The sequence below is a fragment of the Monodon monoceros genome, unplaced genomic scaffold (assembly GCF_005190385.1).
Source record: "Monodon monoceros isolate NGI ecotype Baffin Bay Population unplaced genomic scaffold, NGI_Narwhal_1 Super_Scaffold_3, whole genome shotgun sequence".
In the NCBI taxonomy this organism is placed as follows: domain Eukaryota; kingdom Metazoa; phylum Chordata; class Mammalia; order Artiodactyla; family Monodontidae; genus Monodon; species Monodon monoceros.
The window spans coordinates 44,365,530-44,390,105 of NW_021703780.1; the positions used below are offsets into that span (position 1 = coordinate 44,365,530).

A 24,576-nucleotide genomic window follows, 5' to 3' on the forward strand; every position below is an offset into this window, starting at 1 on the left:
TCATTTGGAGGTATGCTGTGAGCCATCTGGGCTGCCATCCTAGAAAATACATGGAAGTTCAGCTGTGGGTAGAAGTAGAGTTGTTTTTAATCACCTCCGGCCCTCCGGGTCTTCAAGTGCATGCTCAGGAACTGTGTTCTGTCACCCAACAGTCCCTGTCACTGAGGCTGTAATGACAGTCCTTGTCCACCCCTGTCGCTCCACTCCTCCGGGCCCTGTCTCCATGTCCAAGTGCTCATGAAAGACCAAATCAAGGGAAAAAGAGTTGTCATAGAAAAATGAAAGTACTTACTCATACATATCTTTTGTGTGTCTCTTCACCTGGTAGTTAAATATAATTGTGGATCCTTTGACATTAATTTCAGATTATTTAATAAATTAATGTTAAAGGATTAAATACAACAAACAGAAAAGGAATAGTTTCATTCTGGAAAACCCAGATAAGTATATTTCTTACATTAAATAAGTTGACAAATGTAAATTTAGGTAAATTTGGTAGAGATGTTTTGGGAGACAAAAATGATGAAAGAAAATATGGTAATAATGAATAAGGAACATTAGAACTTCAGTTATTGCCTCACAGATTTATTAAATGGATGGAAAAGATATATGGCGGAAACAAATGTCCGGTCTATCCCTCTATAATTGTGATAGTTACATGAAGTGACACAGGATTTGGCCAGTGAAATGTAGCAGGAGCCAGAATCATCTCAGCCAATCCCCTCATCCCAAATGTACCAGCAGAGACTTCTTTCAGGGGGGCTATAAGGAGTAAAAGTGTGGTCATGTGTTTTCTAAAGCTATAAGATGGCAAAATCTATGGGATTATACATCTTTGGGCATATATAAAGTATGTATAGCACAATGGTGCTGTTTTACTCAGTGGTAAAATAAACATTTTTATAGTAAAACTAAGAAGGACATGTTCTAGAATCAAGTATAAATGTGGGGTAAATTTTTACGATAAATACAAGAGACTAAAATATTAAGGCATAAAGGTCACTGGTTCCCTGGTGCCTTTGGCTGAATAGTTCTTGAAGCCCCTGATGTGCCTCAGGGGTAATAACCCTTTTAGAGAACGTTGTAGAATTGGAGTCTGTGTAGAACTCCTAGTAGAATGCTCTGCATTTAGTAAAAACACGAGGAACGCAGATCGTGTTGCTGCCACTCTCATTCCCACACAAAACAGCAGTCCTTTAAGAGGACAAAAGATCGACAATTCAGTCTCTTGGGTGCCAACATGTTGAATTCCACTTGCCAGATCTTGGTTTTGCTTGTGAGAAGTCTCATTGTGAAACTGCTTACTATAGTAGTTTAAGAACTTGGTACTCAAATTATCAGAGTATTCTAGAAGTAAAATGATTTTATGGGTGTTTAACTCTAAGGGAGAAAATTCAGCGATCCGTGTACATTTAGCACCGCGTATCTCTTCATTCCTTTTTCCCTTGCTCAAGTAATTGTTTTGCATTTTTAAATGATGTAGAGCATCGTTAAAGTGCTTAGCTTAGCCTTTGAATAACAAGCTTTTTTTCACACCATAGGTTTCATGATCAGAAATCAGCCCTGGGATGTCTGCTTGCACTGTTTCCAGGTTTACTCTCTCAGTTCTTTGTATCATCCAGACCCCTGAACTGGAAATACCTTGTTAACTCTGCATTGCTTAATATTCTTTGTTAATTAAACTACTTGGGCATGTTTAGAGCTCAAGTGGAACGTATGCATTTTGCTTGACAACGTTGTTGGCTGGTGTTTAGAGCCCATGTACTAGAAATCATGTTTGTGGGCAGCTGGTAGAGAAAGATCCACGTGCCAAAGTATTGCACGATGAAACCAGCTCTGTTGTGAAGATCCGGTGAAATGATGTGTCTGAGCCCGAGGAAAACCGGAAAGTGCTGTAGGCGTCTGAACATGAAACCAAGGAACAAATTGGGTTCCAAGAGCAGGACGAATAGAGCGTGGATTCTCACTGTTTGGGATTTGTAATTGGGGTCCATTGCTATTATAAGAAAATGCAGTTCACAAAGACTCAGGATTTTCTGTTGTTAAAATCAATGAAGTTAAAAGAGCAGCTGCTTGTAAAAGTTAATTTTACTTGACATCTGCCAGTCCCAGTAATAAAAGAGAGCATTCTGTGGAACATCCTGTTCTCTATAGAACTGTATCTTTTTGTTACTATGAGGTCTTGGTTAAGATAAGTTGTTGCCTTTTGGTTTCAAAGGTTATTTTCTCAACCTATAAATTGTGTGTCTCTTAGAATATATACATGCTAAGGCATATGTATGGAATCTAAAAAAAAAAAGTGGTACTGATGAACCTAGTGGCAGGGCAGGAATAAAGATGTAGACATAGAAAATGGACTTGAGGACACGGGGCGGGGAGAGGGAAGCTGGGGCGAAGTGAGAGTAGCATTGACATATATACGCTACCAAATGTAAAATAGCTAGCTAGTGGGAAGCAGCAGCATAGCACAGGGAGATCAGTCCCGTGCTTTGTGACCACCTAGAAGGGTGGGATAGGGAGGGTGGGAGGGAGGCTCAAGAGGAAGGGGATATGGGGATATATGTATGTATATGACTGATTCACTTTGTTGTACAACAGAAACTAACACAGTGTTGTGAAGCAATTATACTCCAATAAAGGTGTATTAAAAAATGAATATATGCATAAGCATGAATTGTGCATCTTCAATTTAGTAGAAAAGGGTTGGTGTGCTTGATGTTAAGTTGATACTCCCTGGCAGTTAGGAAGTGCAGGAGGAGCCATCTCAACTCCTGTATGAAGTGAGGAGAACGTAAAGACATTTTGAAAAGCATTCCCTATGTTTTTCATTAAAAAACACACCTATCAGAAATTTGTCAGCCGCACAAAAACCTGCACACAGATGTTTTTAGCAGCTTTAATCCTAATTGCTAAAACTTGGAAGCAACCAAGATGTCCTTCAGGTGGTGAATGGAAAAAAAACTGGTACATCCAGATGAAATGAGCTATCAAGCCATGAAAAACATGGAGGAAGCTTCAGTGTTCATTACTGAGTGAAAGAAGCCAGTCTAAAAAGGCTACATCCTGTATGATTCCAACTCTGTGACATTCTAGAAAAGGCAGAACTATGGATACAGTAAAAAGATCAGTGGTTACCAGAAATTAGGGGGGAGGAAAGGATGAATGGGTGGAACACAGAGATTTTAGGGCAGTGAGACTGTTCTCTGTGATACTACAGTGGTGGGTAAATGTCATTATGTGTTTGTCCAAACCCATAGAATGTACAATAGCAAAAGTGAATCCTCTGTAACCCTAGGTAAACTCTGGACTTCGGGTGCTAATGATGTGTCAGTATAGGTTCATCAGTTGTAATAAACGTACCAATTTCATGGGGGTATCAGGGAGGCTATGCATGTGGGGGGCAGAGGGTGTATGGGAAACCTTGTACCTTCCTCTCAGTTTTGCTGTGAACCTAACTAAAACTGCTCCAAAAAATAAAGTCTGTTAAAAATAAAAAGGAAAAAAAACCCAAACCAGAACAAAAACTACCTAAATTTGGAGTCTTTGTGAATGGATATGAATGCCCTACCCTAATATCACCGGAAGAGTCTATTCTGCTTTGAGTGGAAGAAGATTATATGAAAAAAAGGGTCTGCCTTATGCTGATCACCGATCTCGGATTTCTTTTAAGGCACAGCTTTGATAGGAGTGCACGTGGTCATTCCTCCTGGGTTTGTAAGGAAGCTGAAGTGAGTGGTAGAGGGTGAAAACACCAGAGAACAAAATGGAGCAATATTTTCGAAGTGAGCATTGTTTTCCTGTCATTTTTGTGTTTTAATTTAGCCAGTGTTGGGTGAGCAGTTCAGAGAGAAGGGATTTATTATTTTCAAATGAAGCCACTCTCTTGTTCTTCATTTTCAACTGATTGCATCACCCTTGTTTTCCACAGGTCTGCTGACTCTTTAAAAGCCATTTTCTGTGTTCCTTACATGCTTATTAACTCCTTGTGTATTCTCGTTCCCTCCCTTCATGCCCATCATCTGAAGACGGAAATCATGAAAAATTTTTTCTTACTATAGGCCCTGTTCACAAATATGACTTCACAATTGCCACTGGCTGGCAGCAGACTCTCCTTTAGGATTTTAAGAGCAACAGTCAGCCTCACAACTGGTGGCAGAGTGCTTTCCTCAGGGAACGTTTTTTTCAACGTTGTTCCAAGTGTGCGAGAAAAGAGTTAAATTAGAGGAGCTGCTGGTTGTATTCTCATTCTCTCCCTTCCTCACCCTTCTCTCTTCCTCCCTCCCTTCCCGCCCCCACAAACCTGTAATTGCATAAAATCAGTATTATTTTGGCAGAATTCCTCATTTCTCTCTCCGAATGGGGAAGCACACACCCGGCAGGTCTCCAGGACAGACGTTGCCATGGGTCCTGTTCTCCCCTGGGTGGGGCTTGAACCCTGAGCACTAAGCAGCACTGCCACTGACATTCCTGCCTTATGCACATTCCCTGGGAAACCCAGCCCTTCCATGGTGTATCTGCTGCTTGCTTGCTGATCACGCCTAAATCTACACCCTCAGCTCCACACCCTCTCCTGGGCTCTAAATCCATATATGTTTCGTTGCCTCTTGGATATTCAAAGGCACCTCAAATTCAGCATGCCTAAAACTAGGAATTTTCTTTCCTCTCTGGATCCTCCTCTTCCTGTGGCCACTGTATTGCAATTAATAGAACAGTCAGTCCACCAGATGTCCTCTGTCACTCCTTCTGTTGTGGGCATGAAGTTACGCGGAGAATTCCTCCTTATTTCCTTTCTTTTGCTGCTGCCTTGTTCTGGATCTTGGGTCCCTGGATGGCCCTCCTCCAAGCCATTCCTCTCCCTTTGAAAAAATCCCTCAGCCCTCCTTCCCTCCCTCCCCTGAACTATACTTCACACACAAATGTATGCAAAATAATGTAACAAACGCCCTTGTACTGACCTCCAGGATCATAATTCTAAAGGTTACTTTTTCCATGCTGATCTAATTTCAGCGGGACGTCTAGACATTGTTTTCTGTGTTTGCCTTACTCTTGAAAAGATCTCAGAACCCAGAATGCTGTACAGCCAGGCTTTTCCATTCTTGAGTAGATTAATTTTCTAATTGCTATTTGGGTTTCGTTTTCAAAACTTTATGTCCTTTTTGGGGTAGGAGTGTTTCGAGACAAATATTTTGGACTCCTTTTCAAAATAACTTATCCACCAGAAACTGTAATAGTTAGCAGTAATATCTCAAAAAGCGCTTACCCCAGCACTTTAGTTTCAGCATTGTTATATAAACGACACAGGACGTTTTTTTACCAGTCTCCGACTGGTTTCTATGTGGCTTGTGCAGTGGCAGGTAGCTGTCCCATGGGTTCTAGTCTCGCATGGGCTGTGTGTGCAGTACCTTGTGCTCAGGCCTGAGGATGCTGTTTCCTCAGGAGGAAACTACGAGGTGGGCCAGACACCTCCAGACTCGCTTTTACTTTTTGTGCCTTTGCATCTGTGTGGTATTTTTTTTTTAATTTATTTATTTTTTAAATTTATTTTTGGCTGCATTGGGTCTTCGCTGCTGCACGGGCTTTCTCTAGTTGCGGCAAGCGGGGGCTACCGCGGGCTTCTCATTCCAGTGCCTTCTTTTGTTGTGGAGCGTGGGCTCTAGGCGCGCGGGCTTCAGTAGTTGTGGCACATGTACTCAGTAGTTGTGGCTCACGGGCTGTAGAGCGCAGACTCAGTAGTTGTGGAGCACAGGCCTAGCTGCTCCGTGGCATGTGGGATCCTCCTGGACCAGGGATCAAACCCGTGTCCCCAGCATTGGCAGGCGGACTCTTAACCACTGCGCCACCAGGGAAGCCCCTCATCTGTGTGGTATTTAATGTCATTAAAAGAATTATTAGTTGGAAAAATGCATTATTATTTTTTGTACACAAATATATGGCAAAATGCAAGATTTACTCAATGATAGTAATCTTTGAAATGAGATTTATTTAAGAATGAGTAGTTTATAATGCTGAAAAACACACAAACCTTGCATTGATTAATTCAGTGTGCTAGATGTATTGTTAATAATGAAAAGACATCTTAAGAGCTCACCTCTGACCTCTCAACAATAAGAAATAAGGTACATTTTATGCCAACTTTTATTAATGTTACCATGAAACAGCCCTAACTCATACACCCCATTTAGGCTTTGCAGATGTAAACTCTGATAGATCTTCTTTCTCTTTCATTGTTGGTGATTTGTGTGTCAAGGACATTGTTGTATTTTCTATCAAAAGAAAGAAACAACTAAGACATATCTGGAAACCAAAGTCCATTTAAACTAGACAAATACTCATTTCAGGTTGTAGAGGAAAGAAAGTCCTTAATGCTGAAAATCTTGTCATGACTGTGTATTGCTTTCTTGGAAGGCTGACAGTTGTGATTTATTAGTTTTGATTTAGATTTAGTTTTGCTCAAAGCAGGAATTTGAAAAGCTTTAGCTGTGAAAAGTATATAGATATTTTTTTTATGGTTATCAATTTTTTTACTGAAGTCTAGTTGATTTACAGTGTGTTAATTTCTGCTGTATAGCAGAGTGATTCAGTTATATATATATATACATTCTTTTTTAAAATATTTTTTTCCATTATGGTTTATCATAGAATATTGAATATAGTTATATGTGGAATCTAAGCTATGACACAAATGAACTTAAATATAATTTTTTTCATCAATTAATGGAATTACACAGTTGCAAGTTTTTGGCCCCTCATAGCCCAGCGGATATAGTAGTAACTACTTGGGCTCAGAGAGAAATTCCAGAAGAAATGATAGAGCCTGCAGTCCCTAAAATGAAGTTTATATTCTGTCAGCAAAAGGTCAGTAGACAGCTTTGCCACTTTAAAGAGCTTTGGAATAGCTTTATTATCTAATCTCCTTAACATGAAGAGATGTGTGCTCTTTTTGAAAATGCTGATTGTTTATTCTTCTCAGTGATTCAAACTTGAAAATAAGGTGTGGGGGTTGGGAAGGGGTGGGGAGAGAATCAAATCGTTGAGTATATGTGTTCCAGAAACTGGGGTAGTGGCCCATCTCTTCCTGATCTGCTGCCACCATGTCTGTTGGAGATGGCTGAGCTGTCGTTCTGCACCATGTTTCAGAAATTCGGCCCAAGAGGAGGATTTTAAGAAGCTGTCTGATGAAAGAATTGGTGTGATGAAGTTAGCCTGAGAGCCTGAGGGAATTTTAAGTGGTTTTAATTTGGGGAGTGGGTATAACTTTCATTTTGAAAATTTCACTCTGGCAAGACAAGAAGGGAGGGAGAAACATAGTGAGTGAAGATGCTATATCCACAGTTCAGGATAAAGGGAATGCAGGCTCAAATGGAGATAGGTGTACGATTGAGATATATTTCCAATGTGGAATGTAGAGACATTTAGGAGTATTTTGCTGGTGTTTCTGTTTGCTTGCTTTCATTCAGAAAACATGGGTTGATCAGAAATTGTGCTACACAGATTGACAGAAGTAACTCCTAGTCTGTCTGCTCCATTTTCAGAAAATTGACTTTTGAAATATCTAGATAAGTTATTTTAATCTTTTTAGAGCATAGCTCTGTTTCTGAGCCATGAAACCTCTTGAACAATGAAAATGATACTTTGTAAGGGGATTTGACATTAGCAGATATAGGGTGTAGTAAAGTGTCTTGTTTATAAAACCGTTATAACATATGTCATGAAATACTAGACTTAACATTTCTCCGGGATACTGAGAATCTTTTGGTTGCACTAAATTGCAGCAGACTGTCTCATTTTATTGTATTTTAAATTAATAACTGTTCACATGTATTGACTCACAAAATTGGGAATGTTTCTCTGTTATTACTAGATATGATTTAATAAAAATGACTTCATATTTGCCATTTTGGTCAACATGTTTTCACAAATATAGTATTTATTAGATGTTTTTAAAGTGACAGTTTTATTTGCATAACGTTGAAAATTAAGTTTGAATTAAATTAATTGATGAATTACTTTTAATTAACAAAATAATTAGGATACCCTATATAAAACCAAAGGATATCCTTCAGTTTCTTTTTTAGTCTTAGGAAGGTTCTCTTTTGTGAATTATCAAATGATTTATTAGTAGAATACAAGAACTATGTATACTTGAATCCAGAAGAAATCTATCCTTTACATTTGTTTTGGTGTTTTATTTAGGTGACTTCAAGGTATCTAATTACTTTGAATATTTTTAATTTCTTTGTTTCACATTCTTATAGCATAAGAGGGCTTTCTCAAGAACAGAGACAAATATAGAGATACACAGAGATAAGATTTTAATATTATTGCACTAAAGTATATCAGAGGCTCACATCTCCATGATATACTGTCGACCTGACACACAGTATTGAGAAATAAGGCTTTGGCTCTTACATTTTCTTTCCTAGATCCCCTGGGGGTCACATTTCAAAGTTAAGTACTTTGAGTTGCCTTGTTATGTTTATAAGATATTCTTGGTTACTTTTTTTGCTGTACGCAGGCCTCTCACTGTTGTGGCCTCTCCCGTTGCGGAGCACAGGCTCCAGACATGCAGGCCCAGTGGCCATGGCTCACAGGCCCAGCCGCTCCGCGGCATGTGGGATCTTCCCGGACCGGAAGATCCGTGTTCCCTGCATCGGCAGGCAGACTCTCAACCACTGCACCACCAGGGAAACCCTCTTGGTTTCTTACAGTAACATGGTCGTCGAAATGAAGGAATGCATATGTGTGTGTATGTATGTGTGTACATACACTTCCGTGTGTAACCAGTTTCACAGTGACTTAGCTATAAATGAAAGTCTCTCTCCCCAATTTCTTCATCATCCCAGGATTCAGTGCTGTAAGGTTGGTTGCTGTAAATTTAGAAGTTTTTCCATTTTTATTTGCAAAGATAATATTTTCATGGCTAGAGGTTTTTTCATGAGCTCAGGTAGATACTCCCCTCTTATTCTTTGTTTTGTCTCCTTTTTCTTTACTTCCAAACTCAGGGGCATACTCTACAAACCTAGGGTCATATGGATAGCTTTTATCACAGAATGGATCAGATTTCTATACAATTCTTTGATTAAACAAAGAACAGTGGGGAGGACCTTCAAGATGGCAGAGGAGTAAGACTTGGAAATCACCTTCTCCCACAAATATAAAAAAATACATCTATATGAGGAATAACTCCTACAGAACACCTACTGAATGCTGGCAGAAGACCTCAGACTTCCCAAAAGGGAAGAAACTCCCCACGTCCCTGGCCGTGTGGCTGACAGGGTCTTGGTGCTCGGGCCGGCTGTCAGGCCTGAGCCTCTGAGGTGGGAGAGCCGAATTCAGGACATTGGATCATGAAGGGCCTCCCAGCCCCATGTAATGTCAATTGGCAAGAACTCTCCCAGAGATCTCCATTTCAACGCTAAGACCCAGCACACCCAACGGTCAGCAAACTCCAGTGCTGGACGCCCATGCCAAACAACTAGCAGGACAGGAACACAACTGCACCCATTAGCAAAGAGGCTGCCTAAGATCATACTAAGTTCACAGACACCCCAAAACACACCACGGGATGTGGCGTAGCCCACCAGAAAGACAAGATCCAGCTTCATCCACCAGAACACAGACACTACTCCCTTCCACCAGGAAGCCTACACAACCCACTGAACCAACCTTACCCACTGGGGGCAGACCCCAAAAACAACAGGAACTACGAACCTGCAGCCTGCGAAAAGGAGACCCCAAACACAATAAGGTAAGCAAAATGAGAAGACAGAAACACAGCAGATGAAGGAGCAATGTAAAAACCCACCAGACGAAATGAATGAAGAGGAAATAGGCAGTCTACCTGAAAAAGAATTCAGAATAATGATAGTAAAGATGATCGAAAATCTTGGAAATAGAATGGAGAGAATACAAGAAACGCTTAACAAGGACCTCGAAGAACTAAAGAGCAAATAAACAATGATGAACAACACAATAATTGAAATTAAAACTTCTCTAGAAGGACTCAACAGTAGAATAACTGAGGTACAAGAACGGATAAGTGACCTGGAAGATAAAATAGTGGAAATAACTACCGCAGAACAGAATAAAGAAAAAAGAATGAAAAGAATTGAGGACAGTCTCAGAGACCTCTGGGACAACATTAAACACACCAACATTCGAATTATAGGGGTCCCAGAAGAAGAAGAGAAAAAGAAAGGGACTGAGAAAATATTTGAAGAGATAATAGTTGAAAACCTCCCTAATATGGGAAAGGAAATAGTCAATCATGTCCAGGAAACACAGAGAGTCCCATACAGGATAAATACAAGGAGAAACACACCAAGACACATATTAATCAAACTGTCAAAAATTAAATACAAAGAAAACATATTAAAAGCATCAAGAGAAAAGCAACAATTAACATACAAGGGAATCCCCATAAGGTTAAGAGCTGATCTTTCAGCACAAACTCTGCAAGCCGGAAGGGAGTGGCAGGACATATTTAAAGGGATGAAAGGGAAAAACCTACAAACAAGATTACTCTACCCAGCAAGGATCTCATTCAGATTCCACAGAGAAATTAAAACCTTTACAGACAAGCAAAAGCTAAGAGAATTCAGTACCACCAAACCAGCTTCACAGCAAATGCTAAAGGAACTTCTCTAGGCAGGAAACACAAGAGAAGCAAAGACTTTAATAACAAACCCAAAACAATTAAGAAAATGGTAATAGGAACAAACATATCGATAATTACCTTAAATGTAAATGGATTAAATGCTCCAACCAAAAGACATAGACTGGCTGAATGGATACAAAAAGAAGACCCATATATATGCTGTCTACAAGAGACCCACTTCAGACCTAGGTACACATACAGACTGAAAGTGAGGGGATGGAAAAAGATATTGCATGCAAATGGAAATCAAAAGAAGGCTGGAGTAGCAATTCTCATATCAGACAAAATAGACTTTAAAATAAAGACTATTACAAGAGACAAAGAAGGACACTATATAATGATTAAGGGATCAATCCAAGAAGAAGATATAACAATTGTAAATATTTATGCATCCAACATAGGAGCACCTCAATACATAAGGCAAATGCTAACAGCCATAAAAGGGGAAATTGACAGTAACACAATCATAGTAGGGGACTTTAACTCCCCAGTTTCACCAATGACAGATCATCCAAAATGAAAATAAATACGGAAACACAAGCTTTAAATGATACATTAGGGCTTCCCTGATGGCGCAGTGGTTGTGAGTCAGCCTGCCGATGCAGGGGACATGGGTTCGTGCCCCAGTCTGGGAAGATCTCATAAGCCGCAGGCGGCTAGGCCCGTGAGCCATGGCTTCTGAGCTTGCACGTCCGGAGCCTGTGCTCCGCAACGGGAGAGGCCACAACAGTGAGAGGCCCGTGTACGCAAAAAAAAAAAAAAAAAGATACATTAAACAAGATGGACTTAATTAATATTTATATGACATTCCATCCAAAAACAACAGAATATACTTTCTTCTCAAGTGCTCATGGAACATTCTTCAGGATAGATCATATCTTGGGTCACAAATCAAACCTTGGTAAATTTAAGAAAATTGAAATCGTATCAAGCAACTTTTCCAACTGCAACGCTATGAGACTAGTTATCAATTACAGGAAAAGATCTGTAAAAAGTACAGACACATGGAGGCTAAACAATACACTACCAAATAACCAAGAGATCACTGAGGAAATCAGAGAATACTTAGAAACAAATGACACTGAAAACAAGATGACCCACAACCAATGGGATACAGCAAAAGCAGTTCTAAAAGGGAAGTGTGTAGCAATACAATCCTACCTCAAGAAACAAGAAAAATCTCAAATAAACAACCTAACCTTACACCTAAAGCAGTTAGAGAAAGAAGAACGAAAGAAACCCAAAGTTAGCAGAAGGAAAGAAATCATAAAAATCAGGTCAGAGGGCTTCCCTGGTGGTGCAGTGGCTGAGGGTCGGCCTGCCAATGCAGGGGACATGGGTTCGTGCCCCGGTCTGGGAAGATCCCACATGCCGCGGAGCGGCTGGGCCCGTGAGCCATGGCCGCTGAGCCTGCGCATCTGGAGCCTGTGCTCCGCAACGGGAGAGGCCACAACAGTGAGAGGCCTGCGTACCGAAAAAAAAAAAAAAAATCAGGTCAGAAATAAATGAAAAAGAAATGAAGTGAACGATAGCAAAGATCAATAAAACTAAAAGCTAGTTCTTTGAGAAGATAAACAAAATTGATAAACCATTAGCCAGACTCTTCAAGAAAAAAAGGGAGAAGACTCAAATCAACAGAATTAGAAATGAAAAAGGGAAGTAATAACTGACACTGCAGAAATACAAAGGATCATGAGAGATTACTGCAAGCAACTCTATGCCAATAAAATGGACAACCTGGAAGAAATGGACAAATTCTTAGAAAAGCACAACCTTCGGAGACTGAACCAGGAAGAAATAGAAAATATAAACAGACCAATCACAAGCACTGAAATTGAAACTTTGATTAAAAATCTTCCAACAAACAAAAGCCCAGGGCCAGATCGCTTCACAGGCGAATTTTATGAAACATTTAGAGAAAAGCTAACACATCCCTTCTCAAACTCTTCCAAAGTATAGCAAACTCATTCTACAAGGCCACCATCACCCTGATAACAAAACCACACAAGGATGTCACAAAGAAAGAAAACTACAGGCCAATATCACTGATGAACATAGATGCAAAAATCCTCCACAGAATACTGGCAAACAGAATCCAACAGCACATTAAAAGGATCATATACCATGATCAAGTGGGGTGTATCCCAGGAATGCAAGGATTCCTCAATATACGCAAATCAATCAATGTGATACACCATATTAACAAATTGAAGGATAAAAACCATATGATCATCTCAGTAGATGCAGAAAAAGCTTTTGACAAATTTCAACACCCATTTGTGATAGAAAGCCTCCAGAAAGTAGGCATAGAGGGAACTTACGTCAACATAATAAAGGCCATATATGACAAACCCATAACAGACATTATTCTCAATGGTGAAAAACTGAAAGCATTTCCTCTACGATCAGGAACAAGACAAGGTTGCCCACTCTCACCACTGTTATTCAACATAGTTTTGGAAGTTTTAGCCACAGCAGTCAGAGAAGAAAAAGAAAGAAAAGGAATCCAAATCGGAAAAGAAGAAGTAATACTGTCACTGTTTGCAGATGACATGATACTATACATAGAGAATCCTAAAGATGCTACCAGAAAACTACTAGAGCTAATCAATGAATTTGATAAAGTAGCAGGATACAAAATGAATGCACAGAAATCTCTGGCATTCCTATATACTAATGATGAAAAATCTGAAAGTGAAATCAAGAAAACACTCCCATTTACCATTGCAACAAAAAGAATAAAATACCTAGGAATAAACCTACCTAAGGAGACAAAAGACCTGTATGCAGAAAACTATAAGACACTGGTGAAAGAAATTAAAGACGATACAAACAGAGGGAGAGATATACCATGTTCTTGGATTGGAAGAATCAACATTGTGAAAATGACTCTACTACCCAAAGCAATCTACAGATTCAGTGCAATCCCTATCAAACTACCACTGGCATTTTTCACAGAAGTAAAACAAAAAATTTCACAATTTGTATGGAAACACAAAAGACCACAAATAGCCAAAGCAATCTTGAGAAAGAAAAACAGAGGTGGAGCAATTAGGGTCCCTGACTGTACTACAAAGCTACAGTAATCAAGACAGTATGGTCCTGGCACAAAAACAGAAATATAGATCAATGGAACAGCATAGAAAGCCCAGAGGTAAACCCACACACATATGGTCACCTTATATTTGATAAAGGAGGCAAAGAATATACAACGGAGAAGAGACAGCCCCTTCAATTAGTGGTGCTGGGAAAACTAGACAGCTACATTTAAAAGAATGCATTTAGAACACTCCCTAACACCATACACAAAAATAAACTCAAAATGGACTAAAGTCCTAAATGTAAGGCCAGACACTATCAAACTCTTAGAGGAAAACAGGCAGAATGCTCTATGACATAAATCACAGCAAGATCCATTTTGACCCACGTCCTAGAGAAATGTAAGTAAGAACAAAAATAAATGGAACCTAATGAAATTTCAAAGCTTTTGCACAGCAAAGGAAACCCTAAAGAAGATGAAAAGATAACCCTTAGAATGGGAGAAAATATTTGCAAATGAAGCAACTGACAACGGATTAATCTCCAAAATATACAGGCAGCTCATGCAGCTCAATAGCAAAAAAACAAACCACCCAATCAATAAATGGCCCAAAGACCTAAATAGACATTTCTCCAAATAAGGTATACAGATTGCCAACAAACACATGAAAGGATGCTCAACATCACTAATCATTAGAGAAATGCAAATCAAAACTACAATGAGGTATCACCTCACACCAGTCAGAATGGCCATCATCAAAAAGTCTACAGACAATAAATGCTGGAGAGGGTGTGAAGAAAAGGTACCTCTTGTACCGTTGGTGGGAATGTAAATTGATATAGCCACTATGGAGAACAGTATGGAAGTTCCTTAAAAAACTAAAAATAGAACTACCATACGACCCAGCAATCCCACTACTGGGCATATGCCCTGAGAAAACCGTAACTCACAAAGAGTCATGGGGCTTTCCTGGTGGCGCAGTGGTTGGGGGTCCGCCAGCCGATGCAGGGGACGCGGGTTCGTGCCCTGGTCCGGGAGGGCCCACGTGCCGTGGAGCAGCTGGGCCCGTGGGCCATGGCCGCTGGGCCTGCGCATTTGGAGCCTGTGCTCCACAGCGTGAGGGGCCACAGCGGTGAGAGGCCCGTGTACTGCAAAAAAAAAAAAAAAAGTCATGTACCACAATGTTCACTGCAGCACTGTTTACAATAGCCAGGACATGGAAGCAACCTAAGTGTCCATCAACAGATGAATGGATATGATGTGGCACATATATACAATGGAATATTAGCCATAAAGAGAAACGAAATTGAGTTATTTGTAGTGAGGTGGATGGACCTAGAGTCTGTCATACAGAGTGAAGTAAGTCAGAAAGAGAAAAAACAAATACCATATGCTAAAACATATATATGGAATCTACAAAAAAACTGCTTCTGATGAACCTAGGGGCAGGATAGGAATAAAGACACAGATGCAGAAAATGGACTTGAGTACACAGGGAGGGGGAAGGGTAAGGTGGGACGAAGTGAGAGAGGGCCATTGACATATATACACTACGAAATGTAAAATAGACAGCTAGTGAGAAGCAGCCGCATAGCCCAGGGAGATCAGCTCGGTGCTTTGTGACCACCTAGAGGGGTGGGATAGGGAGGGTGGGAGGGAGACACAAGAGGGAGGGGATATGGGGATATATGTATATGTATAGCTGATTCACTTTGTTATACAGCAGAAACTAACACAACATTTTAAAGTAATTATACTCCAATAAAGATGTTAAAAAAAACAAAAAAAAAGAACAGTGTTCTTACATTTTAGGAACCCCCCCATCTCCTTCCGCTCTCCGGGTCCTCATTTTTTTTTTTTTTTTTTTTTTTGCGGTACGCGGGCCTCTCACTGTTGTGGCCTCTCCCGTTGCGGAGCACAGGCTCTGGACGCGCAGGCTCAGCAGCTATGGCTTGTGGGCCCAGCCGCTCCACGGCATGTGGGATCTTCCTGGACCGGGGCACGAACCCGTGTCCCCTGCATCAGCAGGCGGACTCTCAACCACTGTGCCACCAGGGAAGCCCCGGGTCCTCATATTGCGTGTAGTTCAGATGAGTTCAGTCTGAGGCGTTTGCTGTGGTTACTCACCCCCTTCTCTGCTTTCAGTTAACAGCCAGGTCCTTGCCCGCTGTGCAGTCGGATGAGAGACTTCAGCCTCTGCTCAACCACCTCAGGTAATACAAAGGCCCAGCCTGTCAAACTTGTAAATCCACCTGCATTACAGTGGTTAAAGCCTCTTCGATGTCTAAAAACTTTACAAAGCCTTTCTTTTTTCTTTTTTTTGTCATTCTCTGATTTAAGTTGAAGTTCGTAGTGCAATGCGCTTGTTACGCTTGACTTCAGGGTACTATAGAAAGTTCTTTTAATTCTATAAAAGTATGTAGAACTGGTTGATAAGTTGAAGTTAAAATGAGTAGTGATGACTGAGTTCAGAAAGATCTCAAAGGAATGAGCTATTTGCTTAATTAACTGCGAGGCTAAGACAAACTATGGGAACCTGCACATATTTTGTTGGGGGTAGTTGAAGTAAGTTATATTTGTTTTCTAAATACAAAAATAATTTATCCTCATTATTTAAAAAACAAACTTTGAAAATACAGGAAAGGAGGAGGAAAAACCTATCATCACTATTCAGAAATAATACTGCTTTCCTCTGTGCTGTTTTAAAACTGAGTGTTGTAATTATACTTTTATATAATTCACTATTTTTTTCAGTTTTTCTGTTACTAAAATCTGTCCACAAACATAGTTTTTCATGATTATATGATATTTTCTTGTATGGGTGTCCTATAGTATATTTATCATTCTTTGGGGAGCATTTAGACCATTTTTCATTCTTTTCACTAGTGTAAAAAATGTGGTATGTAAATCTTTATCTGTATTTTTGATTGTTTCCTTAGCATGGGTTTTCAGAAGTGGAATTTGTGAAAGCATATGAACCCTTTTAAAGATTTAAGTATATTTATTTCTTTTTCAAAAACCTTATTCTACTTGTGTTTTCATATAAGATCCCCCATGTTGCTGTACTCTGAACAAGAAGGGGCAGCTAAAACAGTTGCTAATTTAATAGGTTTACCATAGAGATACTGTTGGTATCATGTACTTTGCACTGATAATTATTAAGAATGATTTTAAATCATTTTGTTATCCATTTTTTTTGAGGTGGGATTAACTATCTTTGCCCATTTATTGATAGCATCTTTTGATTATTTGATCTTACATACTTTAGATATAAAGGATAGTGACTCTTCGTTATATTTGTTACAAACGTTTTTTTTTCTGAGAGTTTTTTATTATGTTGCATTATCCAACATACCTACATTTTCAAGTTATATGCAGCCAAGCACCTTTAGTGTTTTCCTCTATGGTTTCTTTTTATTTTTTTGAAACCTAGAATGCTACGCTCCTTCAGAAATTGGCATGGACGTTAATTTCCAGTGTCTTTCAGTGTTCTTCATTTTCCTCCTCCCCTGCCTCCCTGCTCCCTCTTTTCCTCCTCTCCTGTCCTCCTCTCCAGTTGGGGAGGGTGGGGTCCAGACTAACACTTCACCAGGGACTGAGGAGCATGAGTACTGTACAGAGTTGTTAAATTTCTGAGAGCTCTGTGTTAGTGAGTCACTCCCCTGCCCCCCTCTCCTCCCAGTCTCAGCCTGAGCATCTCCTTCTGGTGGCCTCTTATCTTTGCCCGATTTGCCCTCTCTATTTCACATCACTGCTGCAGTCATTATATTATTCCTTGGTTTAAAAGCATTCTGTCTCCTGCATTTCCCCCGGGATGAAGTGAGAACTTCGCAGCCTGGCAGATGAGGTCCTTCTGGAAGGAGCTGGCCTGGCCCTTTGGACTTTCTGTCAGTACTGACGCCCTGACTTCTCCTGCCAGCAGGTGCCCTGAAGCTCCTCCAGTGTGACATGCCCTTGCTCTCCTCAGTGCCCTTGCAGATAATTTCCTTCTGCCCGGAATGCTCTTTTCCCCTTCCTCCACCTCTGTGATTTGACTAATGTTGCTTGTTCTTGTTCGCCTCCTCTGATGAGCTCTCCCTGACCACTTGGTTCTCACCCTCCCTCCCCTGCCCCATCTCCCTCTCAGGTGTTTATTTGTGTTCCCGTAATACTGCCTGGCTCCCCATGTTACAGAACCTATGATATTGTAATCGCTTGTTTCCTTGCCTGATTTCTCCATTATAGTATGAGCTGCTCCAGAGCTGCACAGTGCTTTTCATGATAGGTCTTCATTATGTGTTTTGTTGAATGAATGAATACGTGTTATACCAGTGATATTTTGTTGGTTTTTTTCTGCATAAAGTTTTTATAATTTATAATAATCATATTGTTACAGTTCTTTCCCCTATAAAACCATTGGGTCAGAAGACATAGACCTAAAGGACTGGATCTCACATCTAGTCAGTGCTTGATTCTGTGAGATAATGTGGATTCTCCTTCCTCCACCCCAGTGCGGTCATTGTCAACTAGAGTTTAGATTAACTACTGACACGTCTTCTTGAGTCCTTGAAACTTGCACAAACTGTACATTCATTTAGGGCTTTCATTCTCTGTGGAAGTCACTTGTGGCTGTTTGCTAAGCAACCAGGGCTAGATGCTACATGTAGTATGCACCAACTGATGTTGCTTCTCTTATTATTATTATTATTATTAAACCAAATGGTTTCTTGTTTTTTTTACCATGTCAGAGACATCTGTATGTAGGGTGGCAGCTGATGTGCATAGTTGGACACTTCCTGTTACAAAAAGTAACCTTGTGGAAAGGCTTTCAAGTATATTGAATTGTCTCTTGGCTGTCTAAATGTAATGTTTTTCTTTTACCTTCCTTTTGCTTAGGTCAAAATAGGAAAGAATACTGTTTGGCTTGAAAGATGCTAATGATAATCTTGTTAGGAAAAAATAATCATCATTGATTTGCATGAACTGTATAGTTTAAATATAACCTAGAAGGGGTGGTGGATATTAGGAGGTTGAAACTGAAATCATTATTAGATCTAATTTTGTTTAGTGCCTCTGATGATCAAAGAGGAACGATGAGTAGTGTTTTAATTAAGTTTGTCAATAAAACTAATTTGGGAGGTGATACCAATACCCGCAAAAATTGAAGTAGCAATACAGAGAAATTCTCAAGTCATTTTACAGGACTTAGACATTCAAAGAGAATTAGTATAACACTTTGCCAACCTAATAATTTAGTATATTGCTTAACAATATATATCATTCTGAGAATGTAGAAGTGATGTGTCCAGATTTTCTTAGTTGAACCTAGTTATATAATTAAAAGTTAAATTAACCACAGAAAGCATTTTGCTTCAATCTCTTATGGAAATGTAAGCTATTCGTTAGTAGCATCCATCAGTAACTGAGCACCTATTATGTGCCGGGGATTAAAAAAAAAAAAAAGACAATTTCTGTTCTCAAGGAATTTACAGTTTTGATTTCATTTGAGAGATAGGCACTTAAACACATTACAACATTTGTAACCTTTTGAATGGAATTAAACACAAAGTACATTTCCTTAAGTGATGAGGCCATGAAGTAGTTGTTTGGATTCCACACCCCCTAGCACAGTGGTGGCTCACAGTGGCTGCTCAGATGATTGGACTGAACTTTGATCTCACTTGGGGGAAGATGTTGTCAGTGACCGTGAAGGAGAGTAAAGGAGGACAAGGGGGTGAATTGGACTGCTGGGATCATAGGTTCAGTGGGTTAAGACATTTTAAAGTTGAGATGCTGGTGGAGCGTATGGGGGGTGTTTAGTAAGTAGCTGAATATAGACCCGCAGTTTGAGAGCGAGGTTTATAGAGAGACATTTGCTAATCTCCACTATATAGGGGTGGTTAAAATCAGGGGGATGGTTGAGATCACTCAGGGAGAGAATATAGAGTGACAAGAAAAGGGGAAATGGCCCTGAATAGAACCCATAGAAGTTAGTGTTTAAGTGACCTGTGATGGGCAGTGATGGAAGGAGGAGATAAGTTAAAAGGGAAGCCAGTAAAGACACCAGGGAGGAATCTCGAGTGAAACAGGAGCACAGCAAGGGGTGGTGGCATCAACAATGCTAAGGGAAAGCTTTCAGAACGGTGAACACTGTTAAACGCGTAGGGAAGTCAGGTCAGAATCTTCTCACGTCAGTTGGATTAGGTGCATGGGAGCCATAAGTGGCTCAGCCCCCACCTTGCAGTGGTACAGATGCAAGTCTGTCCCTGGGGTGGGGGTTGAGGAGGAAATGCGGAACGAGGCTGTGGGCATACAGGGAGCGTAGACTGCTCTTGGCAGAGCGAGGAGGAAAGGGGACTGTACCCATGAGTGTCATGGTTGAAGCAAGTGTTTCATTTTTCCCCAAAGGCTGGAAAGGTGAGCAATATTTATCGGTCAGGGAGAAACGAGGTTTATGGGAATAAGGAAATAATTGAAGGGGCAAGTATTTAGAAGAGGGAGGAGAACATGGGACCAAGAAATCAAACTGGCTAGTTTACAAAGTACTGTCCAAACTGGCTTTTTAGCTCATACTCAGAACACCCCAGTGAGGATGGTAGACGGTTGTTTGTCATTAACCCTATTTTAAAGTTCAGTGATGGAGCCTCAGGAAGTTCATGTTAAATTCTGAAATGCCAGAGAGAATTTGTGTAAATCAATTTCTGCTCTCCTCAAGTCACATATCATTATATACATCATCTAATGAGTCCACATCTCAAAGTGACTTTACACATCCTCACACATCACTGCATTTTCTAGGGTGAATTATATCATGTACTGATTTTCTAATTTGGAGATATATAAAGGCCTTGGGATATGTTCCTGTAAATGTAGAAGTTTATTGTCTATAAGTGTCTTTGCTACCCTAATGTTGGTACCTATGGGATAATATTTATAAAAATGTATAGACTACCAAGGGTGTTTATGTTAAAGATTGTTATTTATTTATTTATTTATTTATTTTTGCGTTACGCGGGCCTCTCACTGTTGTGGCCTCTCCCATTGTGGAGCACAGGCTCCGGACGCGCAGGCTCACTGGCCATGGCTTATGGGCCTAGCCGCTCCGCAGCATGTGGGATCTTCCCAGACCGGGGCACGAACCCGTGTTCCCTGCATTGGCAGGCGGACTCTCAACCACTGCGCCACTAGGGAAGTCCTTTCCTTGTCTCTGGGAAGCCCAAGATTGTTATTTTTATTTATTGTATTATTTACAAATGCTAGGTGTAAATAGGTGAGACTGCAGAAGAAAACTTGTAGCCCACAATCTACATGTGATTACTTGGATATGATTTTTTTTTCTTTAAAAATAATGCCTTTCCCCACAGTGTGTCTTCCTCCTTCACCTCTCCACCTCAAGATATGAAGTGAATATTGTTCTCATTTAATATTTTGCCAATAAATTTAATGATTTTCCAATTCTTTAAAACATTTCAAAACCATGTATTTGTTACACTATTTTTCCTAATTTTATTAGCATATTTCAACCTAAGAATAAAACAGAAATCAAGTAAAGATAAGAGAAGCTAGCAAAGAGAAGCATTACCTGTAATAAATACTTGAACTGTATCACGTGGATTAACTTGTAATGCATCCTGAATTTCTAAGCAGATGTTTATATTGACCTTTATTTGGAAATCATTTAAAATAATGAAAGCATCTTCCTTCAGTAGGTATTTTTTTCCCTTCAGTTGGTATTATTACCAACAATTATTTTGTAAATTTTTTTCCTAATGCAGTACATTTGGTTGATATGTACACATTTCTATTCATTCTTCTGAAGAATATGCTAACACAGATTTTATATCAGAAATGCAATCTCTGTAAGAAAGCTTTTCCCAATATCCATGGTGGTACAGTACCCAGTGTTTTCTTTTTGAATTACTTCTCATTTTGAAATCAGAAAATTGTTGGGCGTTCACGTGTTAGGAAAGGTTTGGTAGATCAGGATGCCCACCAGGTGAGGGCTGAAGTGAGAGCCTCATTAACGTGGTCCACGGGCTCCAGCTGTTTGTCAGCTCTTCCTCATCACCTGTTTCTAAGCTCTGGCATTAACTTTAGATTTATTTCCTTTTCTACATGCAGCAACATAAGCTTTTAGCTCAGTGATTATTGTGAAGGTGTTTCAGGTGTCTTGTAAGATATTAATAAATTAGAAAGAATGTGTTCTTTCCCATTGTTTATGGTCTTTGAGTTATTTCTTTTTTCACGTTTGTATTGAAAATGTTTATGCCTTTTTAGAGATGTACTTTGTCAAGAGTGAGCATTTTATTAAAATCCTCCCATTGTGTTAAGGGCACTATAGTGGATAGTCTGTGTACAAAGATGCTAAGAGATGTGGTCCCTCAGCTCAAGATGTTTATATGCTAACAGGGAAAGAAGACCAATCTACACACACACAAAAACACACACATGCACGCACGCACGCATGCGCGGCTGTACTGAAATAGTTGCTGCAGCTTAATCAAGCAGAGGAAGGAGAGAGGTGTATGTGGCTTATGTTACAAATTTTATGTCATTTAATTTTTTTGATAAAATTTATAGTCACACTATATAAAATTTGGAAAAATAGAAGAAACGAATCCTACTTCACTAATATAACCACTGCTAGGCTTTTGTTGTAATCTCTATATATTTTTACGTAATAATAATTTAAATGGTTAAACTTAAAAAAATTTATTTTCACTTAGTATGTCATACCCATGTAGTAAAGTAGAAGATTACTTTTCATGGCTCCATTTTTAAGTGACTTATAGTATTCAATTGAGGATAGATATATCTATCTTAACCGTTCCCATTTTACTGGGTATTCAGGCTTTTTTTTGGTTGAATAAAGCTGTGAAGAACAATTACAGAGTGTTAGCATCTTCTTTGTGGCCAGGTGAGGTCCACTGGGGAGAAGATATGCTGTGATGACTGCATTAAGAGGGATTGCAGCGGAGATGTTTCCCAGGAGACGGAGATAGGACAGAGAGCAGCAGCAGCCTAGGTGGCTTATAGCTTTACAGGGACAAGAGAGGCGAGAAAGTAGCCGCGTCCTTAGCAAGTGAACCAGTGACTTGAAGAAGACAGAATTCAGGATGCTGAATTTTAAACCTTATTGGTGTGTCTAGATTAGAAAATTTTGTTGTAGCCATAACAAATTACCACAAATTGAATGGATTAAAGCAGCACTCATTTTTATCATACAGTCCTGTAGGTCAGAAATCCCACATGGGCCTCCCGCAGCTAAAATCAAGATGCCAGCAGGGCTGTGGCTGTTGCTGGAAGCTCTGGGGCAGAGCGTGCTGCTAAAGCTTATGCATGTTGCTGGCTGAATGCAGTTCCTTGTGGCAGGACTGAGATCCCCATTTCCTGGCGGGCTGTCAGCCAGGGGCCCACATTCCTTCCTCTGCTTCCCTGAGCCCCAGAGGCCTCTTTCTGGTCCTTGCGTGTGGTCCCCTCTCCGAGCCGGCAGCAGTGCATCAGTCCTTCTCATGTGTCAGAACTGACTTCTGCAACTGCATCTCTGCCCCCACCCTGAGAAAGCTTTCTGCTTTTACAGTCTCATGTAGTTACATTGCCCACATGTATACCCAGGATAATTGCCCCATCTTAAGGTCCTTAATCTTAATTTCATCTGCAGAGTCCTTTTTCCCACATAACCTAACATATTCATGAGTGAACATCTTTGGAAGACCATTGATCTGCCTATTAATGTGAGGGTTTTCTCTTGGGAGGTTGAAAACAGCTTTTAACATCACTTTGCATCAGTTTTACAAGTAAACCATCACTCTTAATTTATATACAATACTAAATTTCCCTGGGGTTTGTAGTTACGTCACTTTGTTAGCTTAACATGTTTTAAAGTTAAAAAAGGGTTAACGATGATTTTTACAGAAATATAAAGTACTGATTTTCTTTGCAGTGATATAGAAAGAAGATAGGAAAGTCTTTCCTGTCTCTTCAACTGGCTATCTTGCCAAGGCAAATAGATACCTTTGTAAACAGTAGACTTTGTAATGAGGTTGTACGTAGTGGCTGTGACTTGTGGAGGTAAATACATGGTCACAAACCTTTATTCTAAGAGTTTGTTTTATTTATTATTAATTTAACACATATTAAGGGAACTACTTGGTGCCAGGCATGGTGTTAGGTTCTAGGGATACATGTTTATTTCTGCTCTTATAGGACTCGGTGTTGCTCAGAAAAGAGAGAATCTTAAAGTAATTATAGTAAATTATGATGGCTGTTAGCATAGTAGAGGTACCTGATTCTGTGGGGCACATAGCATCATGGAAATCACAGTAGAGGGACATGATTCTGTGAGCACACAGCCTTGCATGTCACAGTGTTCTTGCAGCTTGTTCCCAAGTAGAAATGTCAGATTTCTGTTGGCCCTCTGACTCCAAGGTTTCTTAGGGATTTATGGATTGTGGATGCTGTCAGTCTTCCTGGAAAGCAAAGTTTATGATTGTTTATGTTTTTCAAGTAGTTTCATTGTCTGTAGTTTTAAAATTTCGTATTCTTCACTCTTTGGGTTTCTTTAAAATATTGATTGTCCTCTAGTTAAGTAATAAAGAAAATTAGTTATTTTACACTGTGTTAGGCATAAAGCACTAACAAGGTACAAAATGATGACTATGCTATGGGAAACAATTTTCTTAAAAAGCCTGATAAAGCATTGTGGTAGTTACTGTAATATATTAGCAGTGAAAAAGTAATTTGTGTAGTGCTGTGCAGTAGAACTTTCTGTGGTGATGGAAGTGTTCTGTACCTGTGCCGTTCAACCCAGCAGCCAGGAGCTGCTTATGGCTGTTGAGTGCTTGAAGTATGGCTAGTGTGACTGAAGAACGCAGGTTATAATTTTATTTTAATTAATTTA

General features: G+C 39.8%; 1 protein-coding gene across 4 annotated transcripts in view; it reads left to right on the forward strand.

The window, feature by feature from the left end:
* The window catches only part of PRIM2 (DNA primase subunit 2), a 293,144-nt gene that overhangs the window by 159,847 nt on the left and 108,721 nt on the right, over positions 1-24,576 (forward strand). For 2 of the 4 annotated variants that reach the window (XM_029242399.1, XM_029242400.1), the window contains exon 8: positions 15,843-15,910. The exons of 1 other annotated variant lie outside the window; for it this stretch is intronic. In XM_029242399.1, coding sequence (XP_029098232.1) covers positions 15,843-15,910 — 68 coding nt within the window. Of the gene's footprint in view, positions 1-1,541; positions 1,692-15,842; positions 15,911-24,576 lie in introns of those variants that run through there. One more of the 4 variants, XM_029242402.1, reaches the window with a different exon arrangement.